We start from the raw sequence: 25,770 nt of genomic DNA, 5'->3' as shown, positions 1-25,770 counted from the left end.
CCACCAGGTGCCTTTGGGAGCTCACATGCAGGATGTGAAAGCAAGGGCCTTCTGCTGCTGCTGCTGCTCCCGAGCACCTGGTCTGCTAAGGCATTTGCAACCTCGGATCAAGGAGGATCAAGATTGGTAGCCAATCCTCACGCGGCTCTCTTGCCCCGCCTCCTCCAGCCCTGGACATCACCCCCTCCATGAAGATCGAGGCTTCCACCCCTCACGTGGCTGAAGGACAAACCCTGGAGCTGGACTGCACAGCTGCCCACCAGGAGCAAGCCACGGTGACGTGGTACAAGCGCGGCGGGTCCCTGCCAGCCAGCCACCAGGTGCGGGAGCTCCACCCAGAACGCCATTCATGGAAGCGGCCCTGCTGCTTGGGGTGGGGACGGGGGGGAGCACCTCCAGGGCTCTGCCAGAAGGCTCCAGGCAGCCGTGCAGGTGGTCCATGTTCTACCTACTACATAGCATGACCAGCTACCAAGTTTGGGCTTCTGCCCTGGAGGAAGAGAAGGGAGGTTGAAATGGAGGGCAGCGGCCGTGGCAGTACTGAGCAGTCGCCTCAGCAATGCCCGTGAGGGTCCTCCACCTGAGGGGCCAAGGCCTTCCCCTGACGTGGCCTCTGGGCGATGAAATTCGGAGGCTGACTCCTCCAGACATGGCGGTCCTCCCCTTTGGCCAATTTCGCTGGTAGCAGTTGATGGACCCACTCTCCATGAATCTGTTTAACCCCGTTCAAAAACCGTCTACACCCATGGTCACCGCTATGTCTTCTGGCAGTGAATTCCACAATCCTAATTATTCACTGAGTAAAGACGTGTTGTCTTTTATATCTCCTGAACCTGTTGCCCATTGAATTCACTGGGTGCCACAAAGTTCTAGCACAGTGATGGCAAACCTTTTTGAGACCGAGTGCCCAAATTGCAACCCAAACCCCACATTTATCTCAAAGTGCCAATCCGGCAATTTAACCTGAATGCTGAGGTTTTAGTTTAGAAAAAAACATTGGCCCCCTTATCCTCCATCCCACACACTTGAGCAGGGGCCAGCCTGCTCTAGCCTCCAGCAAGTCCCGCGCGCACCACTCTGTGCCTCTCCAGCATCTCTGCCTCCTCCCCTCGGGCAGCAGCCACCTGGAGCATAGGCACCAGGCCCGCTGTGCTCAGTGGCTCAGGCCAGCCTAGATGTGTGTGTGGGGAGGGGGTGATTTTCCGCCCCCCACATGACGAACTCTGTGTGTGTGTGCCCGCAGAGAGGGCTCCGAGTGCCACCTCTGGCACCCGTGCCATAGGTTCGCCATCACTGTTCTAGCACTTTGGGAGAGGGAAATTTGCTCCATCCCTGCATAATTATATAAAGCTCTATCATCCTTTTTTTTTTTCCTGGGATGTTAAGGAAAACTGTCCAGCTTTCCCTCATAGGAAAGGTGCTCCAACCCCTTGGTTATCTCAGGTGCCTTCTTCTCACACTAGCCCTGCAGTGTAGGTCACTTCTCTTATTGCAGAGGGCAAATTGAGTTCTGGGGACACCCACAGCATTCAGGATTCAAACTGGGAACTTTCTGAATGGTATCTTTCCTAGCCAGTGTGGGCTGCCCCAGCTTCGATGTGGCTTTTGCAATGCCAGGTGCCCCCGGCAATCTAGACTCTGGTTCCAGCCGCTTTGTTTCCTTCTGTTACCTTTTCCTTGCTTGCTGCCTCCCAGACCTTCGGCTCCCGCCTGCTGCTGGTGCAGGTCTCCCCAGCGGATTCCGGAGAATACGTTTGCCGCCTCAGCCACGGCTCCACCGCCCAGGAGGCCTCTGTGCTTGTCAGCATCCGGCAGGACGGCATCGACTCCTTCCGTAAGGCTGAGTTTCCATGGCAGCCCCCCCCCCCCTCTGCCTCTGTGGGGACAGCAGTCGCCTTTGTCCCTGGGGGCTGGTCACGCCACGTCCCACCGTGGTCCAGCCCAGGAGGGCTGAGGTTCTCACAGCTGCCCTCTCTGGCCTTGTGCCTCTTGCAGCCCCCGGTGTGACTCCTCCAGTGCGAATTGAGTCATCCTCCACCTCCCCTGCCGAGGGGCACACACTGGACCTGACGTGCATTGCAGCAAACCCCTCGCGGGCCACAGTGGTGTGGTACAAGCGAGGAGGGCCCCTCCCCTCCAACCACCAGGTATGGAGCTCGTGGGTACCTGGGGCTGGACCAAGACTCTCCCCTGACGTGGGAGTGGAGTTTGCCCCCACTTCATCTCAGGTTGCAAAGAGTGTGGCAGTGGAACGCAGGTCGTGGAAGGAAGGACGTGTCATGAGCAAAGGGGAACCTCTCTGAGATACCTCTGTGGCCCCGCGATCTTTGCTGGGAGCCGCTGGGAGGGGGCCGATGGAAAGAGGGTGGGCATCAGGGTATGTTTACGTGCTCCCACCTCCCAAGTGGTTTGCAGCTCCAGGAATTCAGCACCTGGGACCCTTCTCTGGTGCAGCGGACTCAGTTTGCCCCTCCCAACAGGTCTCCGGCTCCTTGCTGCGCATCCCCCAGGCCTCGACGGCTGACTCCGGGGAGTACGTCTGCCGTGTCAGCAACGGCACAACGGTCCACGAGGCCTCCCTCGTGGTCACCATTCGAGGCGGCCCAGGCTCCTCTTACTGTAGGTTGGGGTTTATGTGTTCATTTATTAGTGAAATTTTTAGACTGCCCTCCCCTTCTGGCCATTTCTTTTCAATGTCAATCACTTTTCAAATGTCAATTTTTTTTTAAATCCTGAAAAAGCTCTCTGGTGTTGCTGAGCAGGATTGTGACCACGGGGGTGGGGGTGGGGATGAGGGAGGAAGATCTGAACGGTCTTGCTTCTGACATGGAATCTGTCTCAGCATTGCTAAAAGCATCCTTGGGAAGCAGCATTGCAGAGAAGCTGGGGGAAGCCAGAAGGTGCCGTGAAGCACCCAATGCTGGGGGGGGGGGGGGGGACACCTTTCTTAATTTTCACACCAAAGCTTCCACATCTGGGTCCCCATTCCGTCCCCTTTTCCTCTGGCTTTTCCAGCTGTGGGTGTCACCCCCCCAATACGGATCGAGACCTCGTCTTCCTCTGTTGTCGAGGGACAGACGGTGGATCTGAATTGCTTGGTTGCGGGCCAGTCTCAACCCCAGGTCATGTGGTACAAGCGAGGTGGGGCCCTGCCCGTCAACAGCCAGGTAAAGACGCCCAGAAGAGAAGCGAGCCAGATGGGGGAGTGGGGACCCTTTTATTGATTGATTGATTGATTGATTGATTGATTGATTGATTGATTGATTGATTGATTGATTGATTGATTGATTGATTGGATTGGATTTTGTAGATCGCCCTAATCCCCTATTGGATTGGATTGATTTGATTGATTGATTGATTGATTGATTGATTGATTGATTGATTGATTGATTGATTGATTGATTGGATTGGATTTGTAGACTGCCCCATCCCCAAGGGGCTCTGGGCGGTGGCCTTGGCGTGGCCTCTTTTAAGGGGTCTCGGGGAAGAATAGCAGAGTCCCTTCAGACTAAGGAAAGGGAGGGGGCTGCAGACCAGACTGGTCCGGAGGGTTCCTCCCTTGCTGCATGGAGTGGCCAGAGAGAGGGTCCGGTTTGTGGACAGCTGAGCCAGCTGGGCAAGGCAAGGCCATGGGGCAAGCAGGCCAGTCTGTTCCGTTTTGGGACTGGCGCTGGACTCCCCCTGCTCACGCAGGCTTATTGAGGGGCTGATGCACCCGGCTTCCTATTATCTCTGCCACCAAAACAAGAGATCCTTGGATCCCCGGGCTCATGAGAGGATCCTGCACCTGCAGGCCTCCGGGGAGTGGCACTCCAGGAGAGTACTGCGTTTACACGCTGCGTGAATGACTCTGCTACCAAGCACTTCCTGGAAGCTCCTCCGGTCATTGTGTCCGTCCCCAGCAGCGCTGCCTCCACTTACAGTAGGTGTCCATCCGGGCTCCCTTGTGGGTCTCAGGGCCTGCGTGGGGGAAAGACCCACTCTGTGACCCTTTGGGGCCCCTTCTGCTCAGGGCTCCTGTGGGGCTCAGAGTTCTTGGCAACTCCAGGTGGGAGGAGAGAGGTGGGAGACGCCAGAGTAGAAACCCTGGGCTCTCTGAAATCAACGTGCTTAGTTTCTGCGGTGGGGGATGCAGAGGCCCAAGATTTTCTTGGAAAACACAGCCTCTGGTCTGGAAAAACATCCCCAAATCCTGATGGAGACGGTGATTTCACAAGCCCCAGTTGTCTGGGAGCTTGCAGAAGGCAGCCCTGGGTCTCTGCCTGCCCTTTACTCCCAGGAGTAGCATCTTCCGTGTGGGCAGTGACTTCTGTCACCAACAAATCTGTGCCTGCTCAGCTACACAATTACTTCCCAGGTCTTTGACTTGAACTCTGACAGGGGAGACAGGAGCCGGAACGTCGCTCTCCTCGGCAAGGGAGTGTGATGTAGAGGAGGTTTCACAGTGGCGTCCAGGAAGCCCGCAGAGGCTGAGTGGGGCTGTGGGAGGCAGGGGGAGGCAGCAGAGGGTCTTCCTTGCTCCCTGCCAACACCAGGTCTCCTGTCTTGCTTGCCTCCGGCAGCATCCGGCATTGTCCCACCAGTGAGGATTGAATCCTCGTCCTCATCTCTCATTGAGGGACAGACCTTGGAGCTGAACTGCCTGGTTGCCGGTCAGGTGCATCCCAAAGTCACATGGTTCAAGCTAAGAGAGGGGAGGTAGACCTTCCCAGCCAAATCACTAGAATGCCAGGTGGGCCGGAGAGATGTTACTCCAGGCCTCCCCCCCCCCTCCCTGGGCAGGGCTTTGCTGGGCGATGTCCTCTTTTTTCCTAGGGCCCCCGGCGAGGCCAAAGGAGTCCTTGGGGCAGCTCACTGGGGATTGGTTCCCCTGGCTGCAGGATTCTTGGGGAGGGGGCAGGCTGCAGCAGTTCCAAGGACCCCCGTGGGCGCCGAGGCTGGGCCGGGGGACATGATGGAAGACACAAGCAAGAATCTCACCCTTTCCTCTCGGGCAGGTTGTGGGCACCCGCCTGCGCATCCCACAGGTCTCCTCGGCCAATTCTGGAGAATACGTCTGTCGCATCAGCAGCGCTGCGGTCACCCAGGAGGCTGTGCTGGTGGTCACGATCCAAGACAGCGATGGGCGTCGTAAGTCATGGCGCCTGGTCCCCTCTCCTCAGTGTGGGAGGCTGCAGGGCAGGCCTCTGCTGGAGGGGCTCGTGGCCGACCCTCTCGCTTTCCCCTTTGCCACTGCAGCTGCTGCCGCCGCTCGCCCGCTGAGGATCGAGCCTTCGTCGCCCTCCATTGTTCAGGGACAGACCTTAGATCTGACCTGCATTGCCCCAGGCCAGCCACACGCCACGTTCACCTGGCATCGCCGAGGGGGCGTTCTGCCTGCCAGTCACCAGGTGCGAAGGGGGGCGTGGGAAGGGGGGGTGGCGTGCTCCTTTGGGCCAGAGAGCCAGGAGCTTGGTGGGGCACGAGAGGAGTGGGCATCGTTGCTGTTCTTGAGGCGGAGTCAGCGCGTGCCCAGACCAAACGGCCCGGGAGATTTGGGCAGAGGGCGGCTCTCCTCCTCCTCCTCCTTCTCCCGCCTCAACCCTCTCTCGCCCTTGCCCATGCAGGTCTCCAATTCCCACCTGAGGCTGGTCGACCTCAGCCCAGCTGACTCTGGCGAATACGTGTGCCGCGAGCACGGCCCCGCTGCCCCCCGGGAGGCCTCCTTGGTGGTCTCTGTGCCGGCCGTCACCAGCGCCGCTTCCCGTACGTCTGGAGGTCCCGGTGGGATCAGCATGGGGGGGAGGGGAGGGGAGGGCCGCCCCCGTGGCCTCACCATGGCTCTGTCTCGGCAGGTCTCCAGAGCCCCATCATCTCCATCGAGCCCCACAGCACTGCGGTGCGCCAAGGGGAGGACGTCGCCTTCAAGTGCCGCATCCATGACGGTGCCCAGCCCATTGAGATCACCTGGAAGCTGCCCAACAACCAGCTGTCAGGTGGGCGGTCTCTCCTAGGCACAGACTGTGGGCACCGGAAGCCAGAAAGCACAGGGCGTGATTCTTAAAACAAGCAGCGGGGAGGTGGGGCTCACTCTATGCCCCAGGGATTCTTGCCTCTCAGTCCTGGGTCTTGGGGGCCTGGTTGCAGATGGCCTCTGAGGAAGGGAACGTGCCCAGTGGCCAAGGCTGAGGGCCGATGCGGAGGGAGCCCTCCAGCCACTGCCTCTAGGGCCCCGTCCTTGTGCCAGCCACTGCCCTGAGGTCTGGGGGTGGGAGCCTTCACTGACCCCTGCCTCCTCCCACCCCACAATGCAGATAATGTGAAGATCAGCCCCAATGGCTCTGTGGTCTTCATCGCCAATGCACGCCCCCAGAACCAGGGGAGCTACCGCTGCGTGGCCTCCAACCGCTTTGGGATAGCCAACAGTGTGGTCAACCTGATGGTACAAGGTGAGTGCAGAAGGGGGCTCCTGGACAGCGCCTCCCCCCTGCTGGTGTGAGCCGCTGGGGCAGAAGCAGCAGCCCTGCAAGACTAAAGGGGCTGCCCAGAGACCAGCAACTGAGCTGGGTAGCCAGAGGCCAAGGGGGCACAGAGGCACGCGGAGGAGAGTGTCAGGGGCAGCTGCCGGGAGCCCCTCTGCTCCCTGTTGTAGCCACTCGGGAGTTTGCGCTCCCTGCCTGGCTGTTGGTCCTGGCTCAGGGTGAGAGGGCCTCCCAGTACGAAGGCCAGGGGGCCCAGAGAGCTCCTTCCTGCTGGACAGGAGATCTTTCTCTCCTGTCCAGCCCTACTAACAGGCCTGTTCCCAAAGGAAGGCTGACTTTCTACTATTTGGTCTCCCCAAACTCCGACACTCAGGTGTGGCTCTTCTGTCCTTTGTTGTTTCCTGGCTGGGCCACCTGCACCTCTGTGGGGCTGAATGCATCAGGAGAGGAGTTTTCTGGACCCCACTTTTCCCTCGAGTACCTCTCAGCCTGCAAAAGGCACTCTGCAATTTTTGAGTATATACGGAGCGCAGACCCAGTTGTTTTAACTTTGACATGATTTCTGGAGCATTGGGCATTTTGCCACACAAATGGACTGGACGCAGGTGCACCCCGTGTAGTTCACTTTGGCTTCTATCTTCTCCCACCCCCCTCCGCCCTGACAGATTTTGGGTTTGTAAGATCTTCAGGGCAGGGGTCTGTCTTTCTTGCCGTTATTGTGTAAAGCTCCGTGCATGTAGAGAGCTCTGCACGGGTATGGAAGTCACCCTGTCCTCTCCTGTCCATTTCCCAGGGCAGCCGACTGTCTCGGTGGTGCCCAAAGGCCCCATCCAGATGAAGGTGGGCAAATCCTTCAGTGTGGACTGCCAGGGCACAGGTGAGCCCCGCCCACTGGTGCGCTGGAGCAAGCTGGGTGTCCGGCACAAGGTGGAGAACCAGTATCCTGTGCCTCTGGAGAGCCGATCCGTTTTGAAGGTGGGTCAGAGACTCGTTGCTTGCAGGTGGGTGTCTCAAGAATTTATCATTCTCCTCTTGGACTCCGTCGCTCTCTGGCGTCAGTCCCAACAGGAAGAAGCACCATGATTTGGCCAGGTGTCTTTGTCTTTCAGGTGACGCTCCAGCAGAGTTAGATCTTTGGGATCCGTCTAGCCAGACCCATTTTCTTGACTGAGCACTGGAGTACTTTGGGGGGGAGGCAGGGGTGCTATTTATTTATTTTATTAATTTCATATCCCTCTCTCCCCAACCAAGGTCAGGCTCATGGTGGCGCACAACATTTTAAAACAATTCCACTCATAAAAATCAACAACCTACTTCTGTTTGAAACAGACTGAAACCAAGATGGCGGGCAATCTAGCGCCCCCCCCCTCCTTCTTTTGCAGCCATAGCCTTGCCGCCAGGCCTGAGTCCTTGGCAGAATGTCCTCTCAATGTGCTTTATGGGAGGGGAAGATGGTCCTTCCACACACAGAGTTCCCCCTTTTCTTCCGTCATAGGATGAGCGGTGGGGGTCTCAGGAAGACGGAGGGGGTGTTAGGGGAGGTCTCTTGACCAGACCCAGCTCTGCTTGGCTTCAGCAAGGAGGTGGCATCCTCTGCCCTCTGGCCATCGCTGTGGCCCACGGAGCACTTTACTTGCAGTGCTATCAGTCACAGACCAGGAAAGGGATTTGGGCATGATAGTTCCATGGGAATGTCAACTCAATGCCTGGCAGCTGTGAAAAAGGCAAACTCTTTGCTGGGGATCATTAGGAAAGGAATTGAGAATAAAAGTGCAAAGATTGTCATGCCCTTATATAAAGCAGTGGTGCGACCGCACTTGGAGTACTGTGTCCAGTTCTGGTCGCCGCATCTCAAAAAGGATATTGAAGAGATAGAAAAAGTGCAGAGAAAGGCAACGAGGATGATTGAGGGACTGGAGCACCTTCCTTATGAGGAGAGGCTGCAGCGTTTGGGGCTCTTTAGTTTGGAGAGGAGGCGTCTGAGGGGGGATATGATTGAAGTCTATAAAATTATGCATGGGATAGAAAATGTTGACAGAGAGGAGTTTTTCTCTCTTTCTCATAATACTAGAACCAGGGGGCATCCATTGAAAATGCTGGGAGGAAGAATTAGGACCAATAAAAGGAAACACTTCTTCACACAACGTGTGATTGGTGTTTGGAATATGCTGCCACAGGAGGTGGTGATGGCCACTAACCTGGATAGCTTTAAAAAGGGCTTGGACAGATTTATGGAGGAGAAGTCGATTTATGGCTACCCATCTTGATCCTCCTTGATCTGAGGTTGCAAATGCCTAAGCAGACCAGGTGCTCAGGAGCAGCAGCAGCAGCAGCAGAAGGCCATTGCTTTCACCTCCTGCATGTGAGCTCCCAAAGGCACCTGGTGGGCCACTGCGAGTAGCAGAGTGCTGGACTAGATGGACTCTGGTCTGATCCAGCAGGCTTGTTCTGATGTTCGTATGTTCTTATGCAGCTTCTAAGAGGACAGGGAGATGATCCCTCACAGTAGAGATCAGGACTGCCAGTCCAACGGCTGTGTGCTCCTAGTCCCCCCCCCCCCAGGACGCAACCACCCTCTTCCCCCAGGATGCGTGCCTGGTGAACTGGCCCTGCTGTCCTGCACCCAGTGGTAACCCTGCCCCCTAACTGAACCCCTGCCCTCCCTCCCTGCCCCACAGGTCTTCTCTGCGCAGCTGGAAGATGCCGGGACATACGTGTGCCTGGCTCAGAATGCCCTCGGGATGGCAGAAGCACAGGTAGAAGTGAGTGTGGAGAGTGTCCACGGGAAACCGGGGGCACCTGAGGTCGTCGTGAGCCCCACCCAGACAGTGGTCATTGGACAGACTGCCAGGCTCCACTGCTCTGCAACAGGTGTGTAGGAGGGGGGAGGGCATGGCATGATACAGAAGCACATTCGTGTCCCAGATAGCCCCTCCCTTGTTTAGGGGCCGCTCCAGCAGAGCTGCTTGGGGCTCTTGGCCTCCTGTTGGGGTCTGGCCACCAACCCACGGCATCCTCTTTCTGGCAGGGGATCCCGTTCCCACCATCCAGTGGTCCAAGCTGAGGGCGCCCCTGCCCTGGCAGCATCGGGTGGTGAACGACACCCTGGTCGTCCCCCGGGTGGCTCAGCAGGATTCCGGGCAGTACATCTGCAACGCCAGCAACGCAGCCGGCTTCACAGAGACCTTCGTCATGCTGGACGTGGAGTGTGAGTGGGGCTGGGGAGGGGCTGGGGAGGGGGCGACAGGGGCAGGAAGGGGTGTGCATGTGGTGTGGATGGAAATGGGGAAGGGGGGGTTCTGCTACGTGGGCACATTAAGGCATTAGAAGTTGTATACATGGTGGTGTGGCCCACATAGGGGCGGTCCCAGAAGCCCACCCGTTGCTCAGAGCAAGAGGTACAGGCTAAGTCAGGGGTCTGCAACCTGCAGCTCTCCAGATGTTCATGGACTACAATTCCCATTAACCCCTCGCCAATTGGCCATGGTGGCAGGGGATTATGGGAATTGTTGTCCATGAACATTTGGAGAGCCGCAGATTGCAGACCCCTGGGCTAAATACTTAGGAACGTCAGTTGCCAGCTCTGCCCGAGCCAGACTGCTGGCGCCGCCCACCCAACCTGGCTCCCCCTGACTGGCACACTCTCTCTCCATGATCTCGGGCGAGGAAATGTCTTTCCGGCATCCATGGCCTTTGTGGCCACACTCTGCCCTTCTCCTTCTGCTTGCAAGGCTGCTGAGCTCCCGGCTGGTGCCGAGGGAGTTCCCTCACAGATCACATTAGCCTCTCCTGTCCCTCGGACTGCTGCTGCTCCTGGCCAGGGTCGGCAGGCATGTGGAGGGACCACGGGGACACAGCTCCGGCTGACCGCTCTCCTCTCTGTCCCCAGCACCCCCGTATGCCACCAGCCTCCCGGATTCGGCATCCGTACGGGCAGGTGAAGTGGTGCAGTTCCAGTGCCTGGCCCACGGCACCCCGCCACTGCGCTACGAGTGGTCCAAGGTGAACAGCAGCCTCCCTGGCCACGCCGTGGTGCGTGAGGCTGTCCTGCAAATCCATCCTGCCACCCCCCAGGACTCGGGCACCTACCGCTGCCTCGTCAGCAATCGGGTGGGCTCCGCTGAGGCGCTGGCGCAGGTCCGGGTGCAAGGTGAGTGGAGCTGCAGGCACGGGAAAAAGGAGCCCGTGAGCACACTTGGAACCCACTCCTTGAGCACTTTGGGGGAGAGTGGGCTACAATGGGTGGGCCGGCTGGAAGAGACGTCCTGAACAGACCCACAGTGGGGATCACAGATCTCCTCTTGGCATTTATGGGGGGTGGGGGAGGACAGTGTGGAGCACTGGACGTTGAGTCTCTCAAGGGATGCTTCTGCTCGTCTTGTGCCTGACACGGGGTAGGAAGAGTGTCTGTTCAATTTTCCCTAATTTTTAATTGGGTAATAAATCAGGTGAGAAGCCTTAGGAGGACTCACAATAAAGAGTTAAGAAAAAAACAACAGCTGTATCTGTTAAAACAACGGCATCAATTAAAATGAAAGATAAGCACTCAGAAATTTGGGCTGTGTGTGTGTTAAAAGTTGCAGAATAGTTAAAGGTGAGCCATAAAGTAGCCTGAAGCTGGTTCCAGAGGTGTGGTCTCTGCACCTGCATTGAAGCCGGATGCTACGTTGCACCAATGGTATTTATTTACTGGCTTCATTTATGCCTTTCTCCAGAATGGGAACCCAGCTCCTGTCATCCTCTGCTCTTCCCTTGAATCCTCACAACTCTGTGAGTTGGGTCAGGCTGAGAGTATGTGATTGGTCCAAGGTCACGTCCATGGCAGAGTGAGGATTCGAACTTGGGTCCCCCAGATCCTAGCCCAACACTGTAACCATTATACCAGCTGGCTCTCAAGGACTGGGGAGGCTGACTCCCTCGTCTCTCCCTGTTTAGGCCCAGCTGGAGGACTCCCCTCTGTCCAGATCTCCCCCCAGAGTGACACAAAGGCTCTGGGGGGCGTGGCAGAGTTCGCGTGCTCAGCTGCTGGAGACCCCCAGGCACAGATCGAGTGGCTTAAAGAGGATGCAGAGCTGCCCCCCAACCACAGCATCAGGAATGGAGTCCTTCGGTAAGGGGGGGGGCAGGGAATCCCACAGCAGGGAAATTGGCCTGGTGCAAAGGACGGGGGCGGGGGAGAGGAAGATGCGCTGGCAGCGAATGGAGGGAGAAGTGAAAGGCAGCCTCGGGGCAGATGTGTGGCGAGCGAGGGGGTCCTGCTCCACCCCCTGGGGAGTTGGGGGGCACATGTGTCATCCCCCCCCAAAGGCATGAGATTGCCTCTCCCTCTTGCTCGCTGGCCTCCTGACAGACGGCCCCCTGACGGACGTAAAACAGAGAGGATCCATCCTCTGTGATTCTTTGCAGGGAGAAGAGCTGGTTGTGAGGGGGGGAGGGCATCTGCCGGGTACAGTTGGCATGGCAGACGTGGGGGGCCGAGGGGAGGGGAGGGGAGCAGAGCAACCTGGCTTTGTGGGGTCCACGAGGCCTTTGTTGTTTCGCTGCAGGCTCGAGAAGCTGGACCGGGGGTGCCAAGGCGTGTACATCTGCCGGGTCAGCAGCCCCTTGGGCCAGGCCGAGGGCAGGGCCAGGCTGACTGTGCAGGGTAAGTGGGGTTGGGCAAGCCAAAGGGGCAGGGAGCCAACTGCAGAGGAAGGGGTCCTGACTGGAACCCCAAGGCCTTCGGGGAGGGCTGCCTTGGATGCAGCCGTTCAGCAGGCTCGGTCGCCCAGATTCCCAGGCTGCCTAAAAGGGCATTCAGATAAGGGGCTCAGGGGCAGCGTTTGGGTCACAGCCATTTGTATCCCTGCGCTCCGAAGTGCTCAGGGGCGGGCGTTGGCTGGCTCGTCTGCTGGTGCCTCCCCTTCCTGTCAGCTGTGTCCTTGCAGATGGAGCCCCCTCTTTGGAAACACCGATGGGATTTGTAGGGTGGAGGACGTTTCTCCGCATGCCCTAAAACCACAGTCTCCTAGAAGAAGAATCACTACTACAATGACGGGAGCTTTGAGCTAAATCTGGCCCCTGCCTGTGCAGTTGGCTCTAAAAGAAAAGCATCAGCCCAAGAGCAGCAGCCAGGCCTCGAGCGCAATCTCTGCAGGAGGGTCTTTCGCCCACTTCATCAGCCACCCCAGCCCCCTCTTTCTGAGCAGAAGCTGTGCCTCCACAACACACAGGGCAGACCCTCCTGGTGGGAGCCCGTCCTACCCCCCACAACCCGCGGCTTTCCCTTCCATTCACAGCACTGCCCAAAGTGATGATCAATATCCGGACGACGGAGCAGATGGTGCTGGCGGGCAACGCGGTGGAGTTTGAGTGCCTGGCCTTTGGGGACCCCAAGCCGCACGTCACCTGGAGCAAAGTAGGCGGTCGGATGCGGCCAGAGGTGCTGGTGAGCGGCAGCATGGTGAAAATCGAGCGGGTGGAGCAGGCTGACGCCGGCAAGTACCGCTGCACCGCCACCAATGACGTTGGCACCGTCCAGTCGCACGTCATCCTCCACGTCCAGTGTAAGTGCCGACTGGCTGCTCTGAGGCCTCCTCCCTCGGCAGACAGGACGTTTCCTCCGCTCACAAGCCTGCCTTTCCCCTCCCTGCAGCCATCCCCCAGATAGCCACCCAGCCGGAGCTGAAGGAAGTCACTGCTGGGTCCAAGGTGGTCTTCCCCTGCCTGGCCTCCGGCTTCCCGGTTCCAGACATCTCATGGACCAAGGTAGTCCTGGAGCTCTCTTAGGGGGGTCAGCCTCCAGGAAGACTGGCTGGGGTAGTGCCTGGGCCCTCCTGGGGGGGTTCTGAGGGGAGAGCAGCAGCCTGCACAGCCTCCTGGAGGGCAGGAGAACAGGTTCTGCTGTGGGGCTGTATCTGTGGGGCGGCTGGCTGGCTGGGACAGGGCATCCTCTCTGAGGGGGCCCCTGGGGCCATGCTGCATTCCAGATAGAAGGAGACCTCCCCAAAGACGTCCTTCTGGAAGGCAACGTCCTGACCATCCCAGCAGCCCGGCCAGAGGACATGGGCATCTACGTCTGCACGGCCTCCAACCGGCAGGGGAAAGTGACAGCGTTCTCCGTGCTAAAAGTGCGAGGTGAGGGCACCGCGCCTGCCCAGAGGCCCTGGGACCAGCCCTCTTCCTTCCCCAGGGGGGCAACCACTGATCTCTGGGGGCTTCTGCTGAACTGCCCTCTGGAGTCCCCAGGCTGAGTCCCCTTGGGTGGGGGCCGGAGGCTGCCTGTGGGACGGGTAGGAAGCTGCCCTTCCCTTCCTGGGCATGTGTGTGGAGGGCCAGGGACCTTGGCAGGGGCTCTGGTGTCCAATCCTGCCCTCCGCCCCCTTGCTTTGATTGCAGAGAGGGTGGTGCCATATTTCACCCAGAACCCGCAGTCCTACCTCGTCCTGCCGACCATGAAAGACGCCTATAAGACGTTTGCCATTGAGATCACTTTTCGACCAGACACACCTGACGGTAAGGAGAGGCGCTGGGCGGCCAAGGGGCTTCCCCACCTGCCAGAGGGCCCCGTTTCTGTAACCTGCCTTTCTCCGTGTCCTCTCTTTGGGTGCCTCTCGCTCAACACTCTGTCTTCCCTCTTACTCCCCTTCCCCCGCCTCTTTCTCTCCTGTCTCTGTTGTCCCCCCCTCCCCTCCCCTCTGGGGATCTCTCCTGCCCCTCCCCACCCATCCAGCTCTCATACTTTACTCAGGTAAGTGGCCTCTGCTGGGCTGGCTGCCGCTTCCTTTCCGGCCAGTCCGCCTCGCCTCCTTTAACCCTCTCGGCAGCGGAGCCTTGCGAGTGTGTGTGAGTCGAGTGTGGCCGCTCCACGGGCAGTCCTTTGCACACTAACCCAGTAGCCGCTGGAGCTGCGGCAGGTGCCGTCAGTGCGCAGAAACTCCTCCCCCACCCACTGGTTTGCCGAAACGTTAGTGGTAGACGTTTGGCCCAGGCTCATTTCCCCATTGGCAGCTCCCTGGCCAAGGGGCGCCATTCTCTCCTGCTTCGGTAAGGCTGGCTGCCAGGTGCCCAGCAAGATCCTGTGTGCTCCTGGGGTGGCTACGGAATGTACTCAAGCGCAGTAGGGAGGATGAGCCACATCCCACAATGGGCGCACCTCCCCCTTTGGGTGATCGAGAGCCCCTCTAGACCCTGGCCCTGCATGGAGCTGAGCCCTCCTCTCTCTCAAGCCCTGGTTGCTGTGGAGTGGCATAGCTGCAAAGCCGCCGGTGCCAGGCTGGGAAGCTGGCGTGGGCAGGAGTCTGCTGACCACTCTCCTGTGCCTTTGCAGGGATGCTGGTCTACAACGGACAGAAGAAGAACACGGGCACTGACTTCATGTCCTTTGGCCTGGTGGGGGGCCGTCCAGAACTCAGGTGAGGCTGGCCTGCTTGGATGAGTCCGGGGGCGGGGGGCGGGGAGTGTGCCTGGGGAGGGCAGAGGTTGGGGAGGGGAGTCACCTGGCACAGAGCCCATCCTCCCACGGTGCTTTTTCCCCCTGGGGAAACTGGTCGCTGCAGTCTGGAGATCAGCTGTAATCCCAGGGAAACTTCAGCCTCCACCTGGAGGTTGTGTTGGTACCAAGGGTGAGATACTATGGCTTGCAGGGACACCCTTCCACCAGGTCCTTGCGCAGCTTGGCGAGAGCCGTCCCTCCGGAGCCTGGCATCTCACTCATGGAGGAGGAGGGGGGCGCATGTGTCAGTGAATGAGCAGGCCTTTCCCTCAATGCCAAGCAGGCCTTTCCCACTAGCAGCCCCTGGTTCTCTGGAGAGCTGCAATATGGCATCATCCCGGCCCCTGGAATGCGTCTCTCCAGCCCTGAGACTTCCGGTGGTTTTGGTCATCATTCGTAACCAGTTTGTTTGGATTGAAGTTACGAATTGTGGCAACTGGGAAGGATTACCCCTTCCTGGTGACGGTGGCGCCCTGCAAACCCCCGGGGGACTTTCCGGAGCCCCAGGGAGGAGGGAAGCGGCTGCTGATGCTGTCTGGAATTGCAGGTTTGATGCCGGCTCCGGCATGGCCACCATCCGCCATCCCTCGATCATCAGGCTCGGCGAGTTCCACACGATCCGACTCTACCGCAATCTCACGCAGGGCTCCCTGGTGCTGGACCATCACCCCCCGGTGAACGGCACGTCTCAGGTGAGGGTGGGGGAGGAGCAGCTATCCCAGCGTCCCCTGCAAGGAGAGACCCTGGGAGGTCAGCCGAGGCGAGTGCCAGCCCCCCGCACATCTGGGAAGAGGCAACGGGGCTTCTGTGTTGGCCACGGGCCCGTCAGCAGCGATTTCCTCCCAAGGGGGCCTTGCTTAGAGCACCGCTCTGTGGCCTGTTCTCTGCTCTGCTGCCAGGGGAAATGGGAGGCCGCCGGCATCCCCCTTCGGCAGCCGTTCTGCACCAAGCCTTCTCTGCAACCTCTCACAAGGCGGAGGCCTCCTACCCCCACCCCCCACCGCTGCCTCCTCTGGCCGGAACTGGTGGCCCCGAGGCTTCCGCCGCTGCACGAGTTCGTTGCTGGAGGAGGCGCTGCCGTTCCCAATTGTCACAAAGTCTTCAGGGCAGGTCCGACCTTCAGCCCTGGGGCCGACAGCTCAGCTGCCCAGCAAACAGGAGGGGCCAAGAGGGAGCCGGGGGGCGGCTCGCTCTGCTGGGTCTGCCTGACGCCCTTTTGTGTCTTCCCAGGGCAAATTCCAAGGCCTGGATTTAAACGAGGGGCTGTACTTGGGCGGGTATCCAAACTACGCTGCCGTCTCCAAGACCGGCCTCAGCAGCGGCTTCATTGGTGAGAGGAACAGGGTCGCCTTGATGCACCTGTGGTTAGTGGCGAGGATGCAAAATGGCAGGGGAGCCCCTGGGCCTGAGGTGGCAGAGGTCACCTTTCTCCTGACGGTCTTTCGTTCAGAAAAGACACCGCAGGCGGAATGTGTCGCCCTCCGCTCCCCTTAGAGCCCTCTGTGCCTGCCCTGCTGTGTGATTCCGCTGTGGGAGCTTGACCCTCTCATCTCTTCCAAGAACTCAGGAGCCACGGTCTCTTAGCCAGCCATCTTCAGTATGGGGTTAATAATGTGTGCCTACTTTGCAAGGTGGTTGTTGCAACAAAAAAGTCCAATGTGGTTTGGCCACTTGAAAGCATCATGCAAATTTATGCTCAGTATTGTTGCTGATATTCTTGGGACTGGCCCACACAGTGGCACTGCCAATCAGCCATGGTTTTGTCACCCCCCCTTTACCCCCCTCGATTCCCTCCCTCCTCCTCCCTTGCATCCGTGGACCTTGCGGTTCTTGTCTGCCCCTGAGACTCACTTTGCTCCCTCTTAGGATGTATCCGACAGATGATTATCCAAGGGAAGGAGGTGATCTTCAAAGACTATGACTTGCAAGCCCACGGGGTGTCAAATTGTCCCACCTGCCAGGACCGACCATGCCAGGTATCCGCCTGCAGGGGTGGCAGAGGCCCTTCAGGGGTGGCTGGGCTTTGGGGGGGTGATGGTCCCAAGTCGGTCCCATGGCAGCTACCTTGACCCCCTGCCTGCCCTTCCCTCCCCTGGCCAGAACGGAGGGGTCTGCGTGGACTCAGAGAGCAGCAGCTACATCTGCACGTGTCCTGAGGGATTTGCGGGCAGCAACTGCGAGCACTCACAAGCCCTGCGCTGTCACCCAGGTAAGGAACTGGTGCCCCCAGGGCCGGGGGGCAGCATGCCAGCTCTGGAGAAATGGTTGTGGCTGGACTGAATCATTGGGGGGCGGAAGGTCTGGTCTTCAGCAGGGACCAGGCATGCATATGTGGCTTCTGTATGTCAGGCGAAACGTTAGGAACAAGATCTACCAGACCACGGCCACACAGCCTGGAAAACCCACCAGAACCACCAAAACCTCCTGATTGGCCGGGCAGCAGGGAGGCAGATGGAGCTGGCTTAGAAAGGTTTTTGTGACCAGGATGAAAGCCTTTGACTGGGCAGAAACCGACCCAGGCAGCACAAGGCGGGGTGGGGGGTAGCTCAGCAAGAGAATGCCTGTTCTGCACGCAGGAAATCATAGCTGAATCCCCAGTGAAAGAACCTTGCCTAGCAGGGCTGAGAAGTGGCTCCCTGCGGCTGTGGGAGCTGCAGCCAGTCGAGTGGGCAGAAGGGGGCTGCCCGTGACACTGCATATGACAGTGGTGGCGAACCTATGGCACGCGTGCCAGAGATGGCACTCAGAGCCCTCTCTATGGCCACGCGCGCACAGAGTTCGTCATGTGGGGGGAGCGGAAAATCACCCCCCCACACACACATCTAGGCTGGCCTTGCTTCTGAGTAAACCCTCCTAGGGTCGTGATTCACCCATTCGAAGCGTTGCACGGTTGCTTCACCAAGCTTACTCCTGAGTAACGCGCGCCTCGGAGCAAACCGTTTTTTCTAAACTAAAATCTCAGTATTCAGGTTAAATTGCCGTGTTGGCACTTTGCGATAAATAAGTGGGTTTTGGGTCACAATTTGGGCACTCGGTCTCGAAAAGGTTCGCCATCACTGGCCTATGACGACTGAGGCTGAGATTAAGCTTGGGAGAGCCGCTCTTATCTCACCTCAATCTCGGGTTCTTTTCCCTCCTATTAAACTCCAGACCAGCTGATTTCTCAAAGATTTATTGTAAAAGTTCAAAACAAAGAAATAAAACATAAATGCATTTAGAGAAATTGACCAGCTGAATGCTTCTTGTGGATCTCTTGGAACCTCCAGTCAGGAGGTGCTTCTCTTAGCTGAGCCCATGATAGAGTCACCTCGGCTTTGTTCCCTTATTCTCCAAGAAAACTTTTCCCGCTCGCCATGAGGTTTCCAAAGCCTTTGAAGTGCCTTATTTGGGCATCTTCCTGTCCTGGGTACATTTCCATGGCCTTTTGGTTTCCCCATTCGGTGGATGAAAGACCATTTGATCAAAGACCCTTTTTACCATGGAGGTGTGACACTGCTAGATTTTACAGTATTATTCCATCACACCGCCTTTCTCTCCCGACAGAGGCCTGCGGCCCTGATGCCACCTGCGTGAACCAGCCCAGCGGCCGAGGGTACAGCTGCAAGTGCCTCCTGGGCAAACATGGGGAGAAGTGCATGGCAGGCAAGTGTGGCCCAAGAGGGCGGGGAGGAGGGGCCGGACAGAGCCATGGCTGACTTCCCCACCCGCTCTGTGCCACAGGCACCACGGTGACCACGCCATACTTCCACGGAGGGGATGCCTTTGTCTCCTACCCACCCCTCACCAACATCCACTACGAACTGCGCGTGGACGTTGAAGTCAAGCCGCTCTCCCCTGACGGCCTCATCCTCTTCAGCGGGGGCAACGGTTCCCCGGTGGCGGACTTCGTCTCTCTTGGCATGGCTAATCGGCACGTGGAGTTCCGCTACGAGCTGGGGTCAGGTAAGAGATCTCCTCTCCCCTCTGAAGGGCGGCCACATGGGGCAGTCGTCGTCTCTTTGCACAGGAGTACCTGGTGAGGGTGGCTTCCTCCTGCCCACATCAACGCCTCCCTGTTCAGAAGTGAAGCCCTGGGCGCAGCAGGCCCATGGCCCGCCCTCACTCCGCCCTGCTTCCAGGCACAGCCGTTCTCCGGAGCATGAAGCCCCTCGAGCTGGCCCAGTGGCACAAGATCACGGCGGAGCGCTTAAACAAAGACGGCTCCCTGCAGGTGGACGAGGAGAGGCCTGTGAAAAGGTCCTCACCCGGCAAAAGTCAGGGCTTGAACCTGCGCACCTCTATGTACCTGGGCGGTGTGGACGACACCATCCAGCTGCCAGCCGCTGCCAACGTCAGCAGCCACTTCTACGGCTGCATTGGGGAGGTGAGTCTCAGGGGAGGGGGGAGCCTGGACTCCTGAATGGGGAGGGGGGGGTCACCATTTGGCAGGGCTGAGCAGACAGCAGGCCAATTCCTGCCATGCAAGACGGCTTGGAGGTGGAAGGGGGCTGGTGGAAGAAGGGGAGGAATTCATTAGAAATGGCCCCTCCTCCCTACTGGAGCAGCAGTGGCGTAGGAGGTTAAGAGCTCGTGTATCTAATCTGGAGGAACCGGGTTTGATTCCCCGCTCTGCCACCTGAGCTGTGGAGGCTTCTCTGGGGAATTCAGATCAGCCTGTGCACACCCACACACGCCAGCTGGGTGACCTTGGGCTAGTCACAGCTTCTCTGAGCTCTCTCAGCCCCACCTACCTCACAGGGTGTTTGTTGTGAGGGGGGAAGGGCCAGGAGATTGTCAGCCCCTTTGAGTCTCCTGCAGGAGAGAAAGGGGGATATAAATCCAAAACTCTTCTTCTTCTTCTACCAAGAGAAATCCCCTTTCACCAAGGATGCTGGCCAGCTGCAGCTCATTCACACCCTTCCTCTTGCAGGTTTCCATCAACGGGAAGAAGGTGGACATCTCGTACAGCTTCCTGGAGAGCCGCGGCGTCTCCCAGTGCTACGACAGCTCCCCCTGCGATCGCAGGCCGTGCCAACACGGGGGCAAGTGCCTGCCCACCGGCGAGTACGAATTCCAGTGCCTGTGCCAGGAGGGCTACAAGGGTGAGTGGCCCTGGGGGGACCCCGCTGCCTGCCTGAGGTTGTGAGTGTGTGTGTGTGGGGGGGAGAGAGAGAGAGATGCCTCCAGGCCACGCTGCAGTATCTCTCTTTGTCCCTTCAGAGTATAGGCAAGGGGCCACCGGTGTTTCGCTTGTTCGAGTTCACTGCACGTCCTTTGTGGTGCATCATTAGGGCAGTGCGTTTGTGTCGTCCTCTTTCTGCAGGAGAGCGCTGTGAAGAGTCAGAGGGCCACTGCCGGCTCCCACATCCCTGCCTCAACGGGGGCACGTGTCAGGATGCAGCGTGTGTTTGCCTCCCGGGCTTCTTGGGCGTATACTGTGAACATGGTGAGCCAGAGCAGGGCCTGGCAGGGTGGCCTCTTGGGGCAAACACCCTCCCGCTGGTGGGGCTGTGTCCAAGGGCTCTTTGCAGGTGACGCAGACTGGCAGAAGTCCCCCCGCCCCGTCTGACAGGAGGTTCCATCCATAACCCCTCTGTCTATCTCTTGGCCCGCAGATGCAAGACAGCACCACCTGAATGTCGAGTGGACGCTGGAAGGCAGTGGGGGAAACGGTATGTTGAGGAGCCCCATCGTGTTCTGAGAGGGTGTTGTGGCCCTGATCCTCTGACAGGGAAGCATGTGGGCGGCACCCCCCCCCCCTCCTCTGGGCTATAGCTGCTGTAGTTTGGGCACCAACTGTCAGGGCCATATTTACACCCGTATCCCCAGCCCAATAAGGCTTCCTGTACTCTGCCCTTGGGCTATTGTGTAGCTCTGGTTTTCCCTCCCCCAGATGCCCCAGGACAATATGGCGCCTACTTCCATGACAGTAGCTACATGGCACTTCCGTGGCACGCCTTCCCCAGGAGGTGAGATCTGACTCCTGCCACTCTGAGAACGGCACCTTCAGCCCTGTGGAGGAGGAAGGAGTCGGGCAGCTGTTGGAAGGGAGGGGAGAGGCGGCCGTGTGGCTCTTGATCTGGAGGGGGCCAGAAGAGCCTCTTCCCCCCCTGGAGGTGGAGAGTTGCAGCACGGCTGCCCCGTCCAGGAGAGGTCTCCTCCCCCCTCTCCCACAGGGCTTGTCAGGAGAGCCACCATCCCCGTGGTCTCTTATGTTTCAGCCTCCCTGACTCCCCAGAGACCATAGAGTTGGAAGTGCGCACCAGCTCTCCGAGTGGGCTTCTCCTCTGGCAGGGTGTGGTGAGTAAGACTCTCCCTTTGCAGAGCTGGACAGGCCTGCAGAGTGGAGGGGGAGGGGGAAGCAACGTGGTCCTGGAGAAACCAGGCAGGGGGCCCCGGTGACAGCCACGGAGGCGCTGAGCCTCTCTCCTGCCCCAGCGGCACCAGCTGGGCTGAAGGGAAGCTCTGCTCCAGGGGTGGGGTGGCAAGTGCCGGGAGCAAGAAGGAAGGCTTTGCCCAACCGGCCAGGGCGCCCGCTGCACAGGACTGTCCGGCTTGAGAAGCCCCCGCCTGTCGCATGACTGCATGTGGCGTGCTGCAAGGCCTGCGGGGGAGGGGTCCTCCTTTCTTCTGCTGCCTGCCTTCCCCAGACTGGGCTGCAGCCAGCTTTTTGGCCAGCCCTGCTTTGCACGCCGCACCCCCCCAGGCCAGCCCCCGTGGCAGCTGCTGCTGCTCCTCTCCCCCGCCGCCAGAGGGTGCTGTGGCTGCTCAGCATGCGCTTTGCTAAGAGCTGCGCTTCCCCTGCGTGGCACTGGCGGGTCTCTCTCTCTCTTTCTCCCTCCAGGCAACCGAGGAGGCGGGCTTTGAGCCGCATGTTGCTAATGAGGTATTTGCTGTGAAAGCGCATGGCGTGTGTGGGGTGGGGGGCATGTGGGGCTGGCCTTCCTGTGTGAGAACGTGTTGCCACAGGTGCCACGGTTGCTCTGGGTGCTTACACACAGGTGAGTGAGTGATGCACGGGGCCAGTTGGAACTCAAGCATGGCGGCCACGTCCAACGTTTTCCCAGCCAGGCGGCCTCCTAGGAGGGACTGTCGTGTTTGGCACCACCCAGAGGTCCTCTCCTCCCACGAAACCGTGACAGCCCCGTCCTCTGAGTAAAAAGCCAGGGGTGGATGCCGGGGGAACCACTCATCCCACACTGTGGTCTCTGTTGCAGGAGGAAGGGGAGAGTGGGAAGGCCAAGGACTTCGTCAGCCTGGGGCTGAAAGACGGGCACCTGGTGTTTAGGTGAGTAAGAGGCCACTTTCTCCTTCGGCCACCCTTCTTCCCTCACGGCGCATCTGTCTGTCCCTGGAGCCTGACCACGTGTCCTTTGTAGCTTTCAGCTCGGCAGTGGGGAAGCCAACATCCTGTCTGAGGACCCCGTGGATGATGGCGAGTGGCACAAGGTGACGGCCATCCGGTGAGCAGAGCGGCAGAGGCGAGGGTGGGAGGCGTGGTCTGGCCACCCAGCAGGTGGCAAGAGAAAGGCAGAGGCAGAGAAACAAGGCGGGGAAAAAGATCTTCCTGGCCTCTCCTCTCGCCAGACCCAACCGTCTCTTTCCCCCCGTGCTGATTCTCTCACCCACATTCAGCCGTCGGGTCTTTCTGTTCCTCCTTCAGGGAAGGGAAGAGAGGCTTCCTTCAGGTTGACGGGGAGGAAACGGTATCTGGGGAATCTCCTGGCAAAAACGTCATGGTGAATGCCAAAGGTCGCGTTTACATAGGTAAGCACCGTTTTGTCTCCAGAAATCTTGCCTGGCTGTTAAAATGGACATGTCCCATAAGGCATAGGTGTCAAGCTCGCGGCCCTCCAGATGTTGTGGACTACAGTTCCCATCATCCCCTGCCAGCATCATGCTGGCAGGGGGATGATAAGGAACTGTAACCTGTATCTGGAGAACGCGGACCCACCCTATATAAAACAATAATGGAGTCACAAAGCGCCACTGCAAGTAATGCGTGTGAGGGTGGCGGTCTCTGTTGACCTCCGTGGCCTAGGCATGAAAGCTGACGGCCGCCTGTCATTGGAAGGCTCCCGAGATAATTCCCTGTCATGGCCCAAAGGGCGGGGGCTGCTTAGTGCTGGAGCCCAAAAGCCCTGCCCCGGGGGACGGCCTTTTCCTGAACCCTCGCGTGCCCTCCAACGACTTTTCCTGAACCTTCACGTGCCCTCCAACGACTTTTCCTGAACCTTCACGTGCCCTCCAATGACTTTTCCTGAACCCTCGCGTGCCCTCCAACGACTTTTCCCGAACCCTCGCGTGCCCTCCAACGACTTTTCCCGAACCTTCGCGTGCCCTCCAACGACTTTTCCCGAACCCTCGAGTGCCCTCCAATGACTTTTCCTGAAACCTCGAGTGCCCTCCAATGACTTTTCCTGAACCCTCGCGTGTCCTCCAACGACTTTTCCTGAACCCTCGTGTGCCCTCCAAAGACACAGGGCCTGATTCTGGGGAGTGGGTCTGACCAGCGGCTCCTTCTCCCTCCATCTCTCCCCCACCCAGGAGGAGCACCTGACATCCAAACCTTGACTGCGGGCAAGTACATCTCAGGACTCACCGGGTGCGTTAAAAACGTGGTGCTGGCCAACAGCAGGCCGGGCGAGCACCCTCAGCAGCCGGTGGACCTCCATCACCACTCGGAGGCCAGCCGGGACATCCAGGAATGCCCCTCGTAGGCCCGGCCGGCCTCTCCCGCACTCCTCGCTGTCCTCGTCATCAGGCCAACCCAGAGACATCTGTTGTTATTATTATTATTTTATTATTATGATTTTTTAAAGAAACAAAAATGGTGCTTTGCTGCTACCAAAAAATGTGTGAGGGGAAGTTGGTTTGTGTTGTGTAAGTGACAGACCAACAGGCCAGTTGTGCCCCCCGCCCCCCCAGCCCTCACCAGGAAGGAGAGAGGCGGCTCAGCAGTGGACGTCGGGATCCGGAGAGCTGCGCTGGGGAGTGAAGGACTGGGACGGTGCTGCCCCTGACGGCGGCAGCTCGAGCACTTGGAGGACTCCCGGAGAGGCATGCTCAGAGGACTCACCCTGCAGCCTCTCCTCGGGGCGTGGGGACCCCGGGGCTTCTCCGCTTCAGCTGCGGGGCTGGGCCAGGCGCGTCACAACCAAAGATTACCCCCTTCTCTAGGGAGAAGGGCTGTTCCTGCCCCCCAGGAAAGGACTGAGCTCCTGCTCCTGAGTCTCTGCAGCCTCGGCCACCCTAGCCAGGTCAGGTCAGGCTTGCTGCAGGCGGTGGGGAAATGGAGCGACGTCCGATCCACGCAACCCCCAGCACTCTTGCAGCATCGCTGTTCGTGGGGCCGGTTCCTGAGCTTTCTGTGCTTGTCACACTGTCCCTTCCCTGCCCCAAATGACCTCAGCATCGTGTGGATCAGGGCTGGGCGATGGCCTTCCTCCCCTTGGATTCCTGCAGCGACCCAGAGAGCGCCACGCGAGGCCTGCCTGCTGCAGGGGCAGCCACGTACTGCACGTGGGATTGCCCTGGGCGGGGGCCTGCAAGCTCCGCCAGGGACTCCTGGCTGTGTCCAAGGCTGCGAGGCAGAGCCAGGTCTTGTGGTGCCTTCCCTTCCCCACCAAGCCCCACCCCTCAAGTTTCTTCAGTGCCTTGTTTGGGGTGGGACCCTCCAATGGACCCTCCAATTCCTTAGCAGCAGACAGACCCCGAATTACAGCCAGCCCCACATGACCCCCAGCTTTGGAGGGCTTAGACAGGGGGCTCTCCTTGGACCCAGCTGGCTGCCTGTGGTTGGCACAGAGGGGCAGGGCGTTTTGGGCCATCCACTTCAATAGGAGTTGGAAACAGCTGTTCTCCCTGCAGGAGCCCCTCCCTGCTGTGAACCAACAGGCAGAGGTTCCTTTCCAGAGTTTCAGGGAGGGGAGCTCTCTGTGTGGGGATATAGCCTTAGCCACTGAAGACTGGGGGTTCCTACCTCCAGGGCCCCCTGAGATCTTGCAGGAACCGAGGGGGGCAAACTGAAGCAGAGCACAAGCTTTGACCAAAATGACCCCCCCTCCCAGCCCTCTCCCAGCACCTGGGGCCTCGTGTCTGCTGCCAATGACAAGCAGCCTGGAGCTCCCACGGATTCGGGCTCGCAGGGTCCCTCCTCCCCACGTCCCATTCTGCTTGTGGCTTGTTTTGGACTGGATGTACCTCTCCAACGAGCACCGGCTCCCCTGCCTGGCCCACCTTCCCCAAGGATCAGAACACTGCCTGGGAGACCCTGCCGTGCTCAGGTTGTCCTGGGAAGCATTCCTGTCTTTGCTGCCCCTGTTTGTTCTTATTTCATTCTTAAATAAATGGTGCTGAACCCCATGAGACTGGTGAATGAGCCGCTCCCGTTCTGGACAGCCCGTAGCCGAGACAGTGATGCGACGGCTTGCCCTGGAGGAAGGGGCAAGGGCAGAAGACGGGGAGGGCGGGAGATGAATGCTGGGGGATCAATGGCACAGCTGGGAGCCGGCTGGGCAAAAAATTCCTCCGCTGCTTTGCCAGTGACCAACTTTCCATGTAGCCATTAAGAGCAGGGTGACTCTAATCTGGAGAACCGGGTTTGATTCCCCAGTCCTCCACCTGAGTGGCAGAGGCTTAGCTGGTGAGCCAGATGTATTTCCACACTCCTACATTTCTGCTGGGTGACCTTGGGCTAGTCACGGTTCCCTCCCAACTCTGAGCCCCACCTGCTTCATAAAGTGTCTGTTGTGGGGAGAGGAAAGGAAAGGAGTTTGACAGCCACCTTGAGTCTCCTTACAGGGTATAAATCCAAACTCCTCGTCTTCTACTTATTGGAAAGGAGAGCGTGCAAAT

General features: G+C 58.9%; 1 protein-coding gene across 1 annotated transcript in view; it reads left to right on the top strand.

Moving 5' to 3' along the window:
* The window catches only part of HSPG2 (heparan sulfate proteoglycan 2), an 88,544-nt gene extending 63,266 nt beyond the window's left edge, over positions 1–25,278 (top strand). Inside the window, 39 exon segments of the mRNA XM_048518644.1 lie at positions 169–320; positions 1,696–1,834; positions 1,996–2,147; positions 2,481–2,619; positions 3,016–3,167; positions 3,778–3,922; positions 4,563–4,732; positions 4,998–5,130; positions 5,239–5,390; positions 5,607–5,745; positions 5,835–5,975; positions 6,294–6,428; positions 7,255–7,436; positions 9,140–9,332; positions 9,490–9,669; positions 10,351–10,611; positions 11,397–11,571; positions 12,008–12,105; positions 12,740–13,006; positions 13,096–13,208; positions 13,430–13,577; positions 13,839–13,955; positions 14,770–14,854; positions 15,482–15,626; positions 16,165–16,264; positions 16,801–16,910; positions 17,035–17,143; positions 18,478–18,576; positions 18,655–18,876; positions 19,053–19,297; positions 19,844–20,015; positions 20,237–20,359; positions 20,529–20,585; positions 20,807–20,882; positions 21,135–21,213; positions 22,131–22,201; positions 22,293–22,376; positions 22,577–22,680; positions 23,461–25,278. Coding sequence (XP_048374601.1) covers positions 169–320; positions 1,696–1,834; positions 1,996–2,147; positions 2,481–2,619; positions 3,016–3,167; positions 3,778–3,922; positions 4,563–4,732; positions 4,998–5,130; positions 5,239–5,390; positions 5,607–5,745; positions 5,835–5,975; positions 6,294–6,428; positions 7,255–7,436; positions 9,140–9,332; positions 9,490–9,669; positions 10,351–10,611; positions 11,397–11,571; positions 12,008–12,105; positions 12,740–13,006; positions 13,096–13,208; positions 13,430–13,577; positions 13,839–13,955; positions 14,770–14,854; positions 15,482–15,626; positions 16,165–16,264; positions 16,801–16,910; positions 17,035–17,143; positions 18,478–18,576; positions 18,655–18,876; positions 19,053–19,297; positions 19,844–20,015; positions 20,237–20,359; positions 20,529–20,585; positions 20,807–20,882; positions 21,135–21,213; positions 22,131–22,201; positions 22,293–22,376; positions 22,577–22,680; positions 23,461–23,633 — 5,537 coding nt within the window. The 3' untranslated portion in view covers positions 23,634–25,278.
* The last annotated feature ends 492 nt before the right edge of the window (positions 25,279–25,770 follow it).

Source organism: Sphaerodactylus townsendi, linkage group LG16 (genome assembly GCF_021028975.2).
Source record: "Sphaerodactylus townsendi isolate TG3544 linkage group LG16, MPM_Stown_v2.3, whole genome shotgun sequence".
NCBI lineage: Eukaryota > Metazoa > Chordata > Lepidosauria > Squamata > Sphaerodactylidae > Sphaerodactylus > Sphaerodactylus townsendi.
Note: the sequence above shows the minus strand (reverse complement) of the source record. Positions and strands in the feature narration are given on the sequence as shown.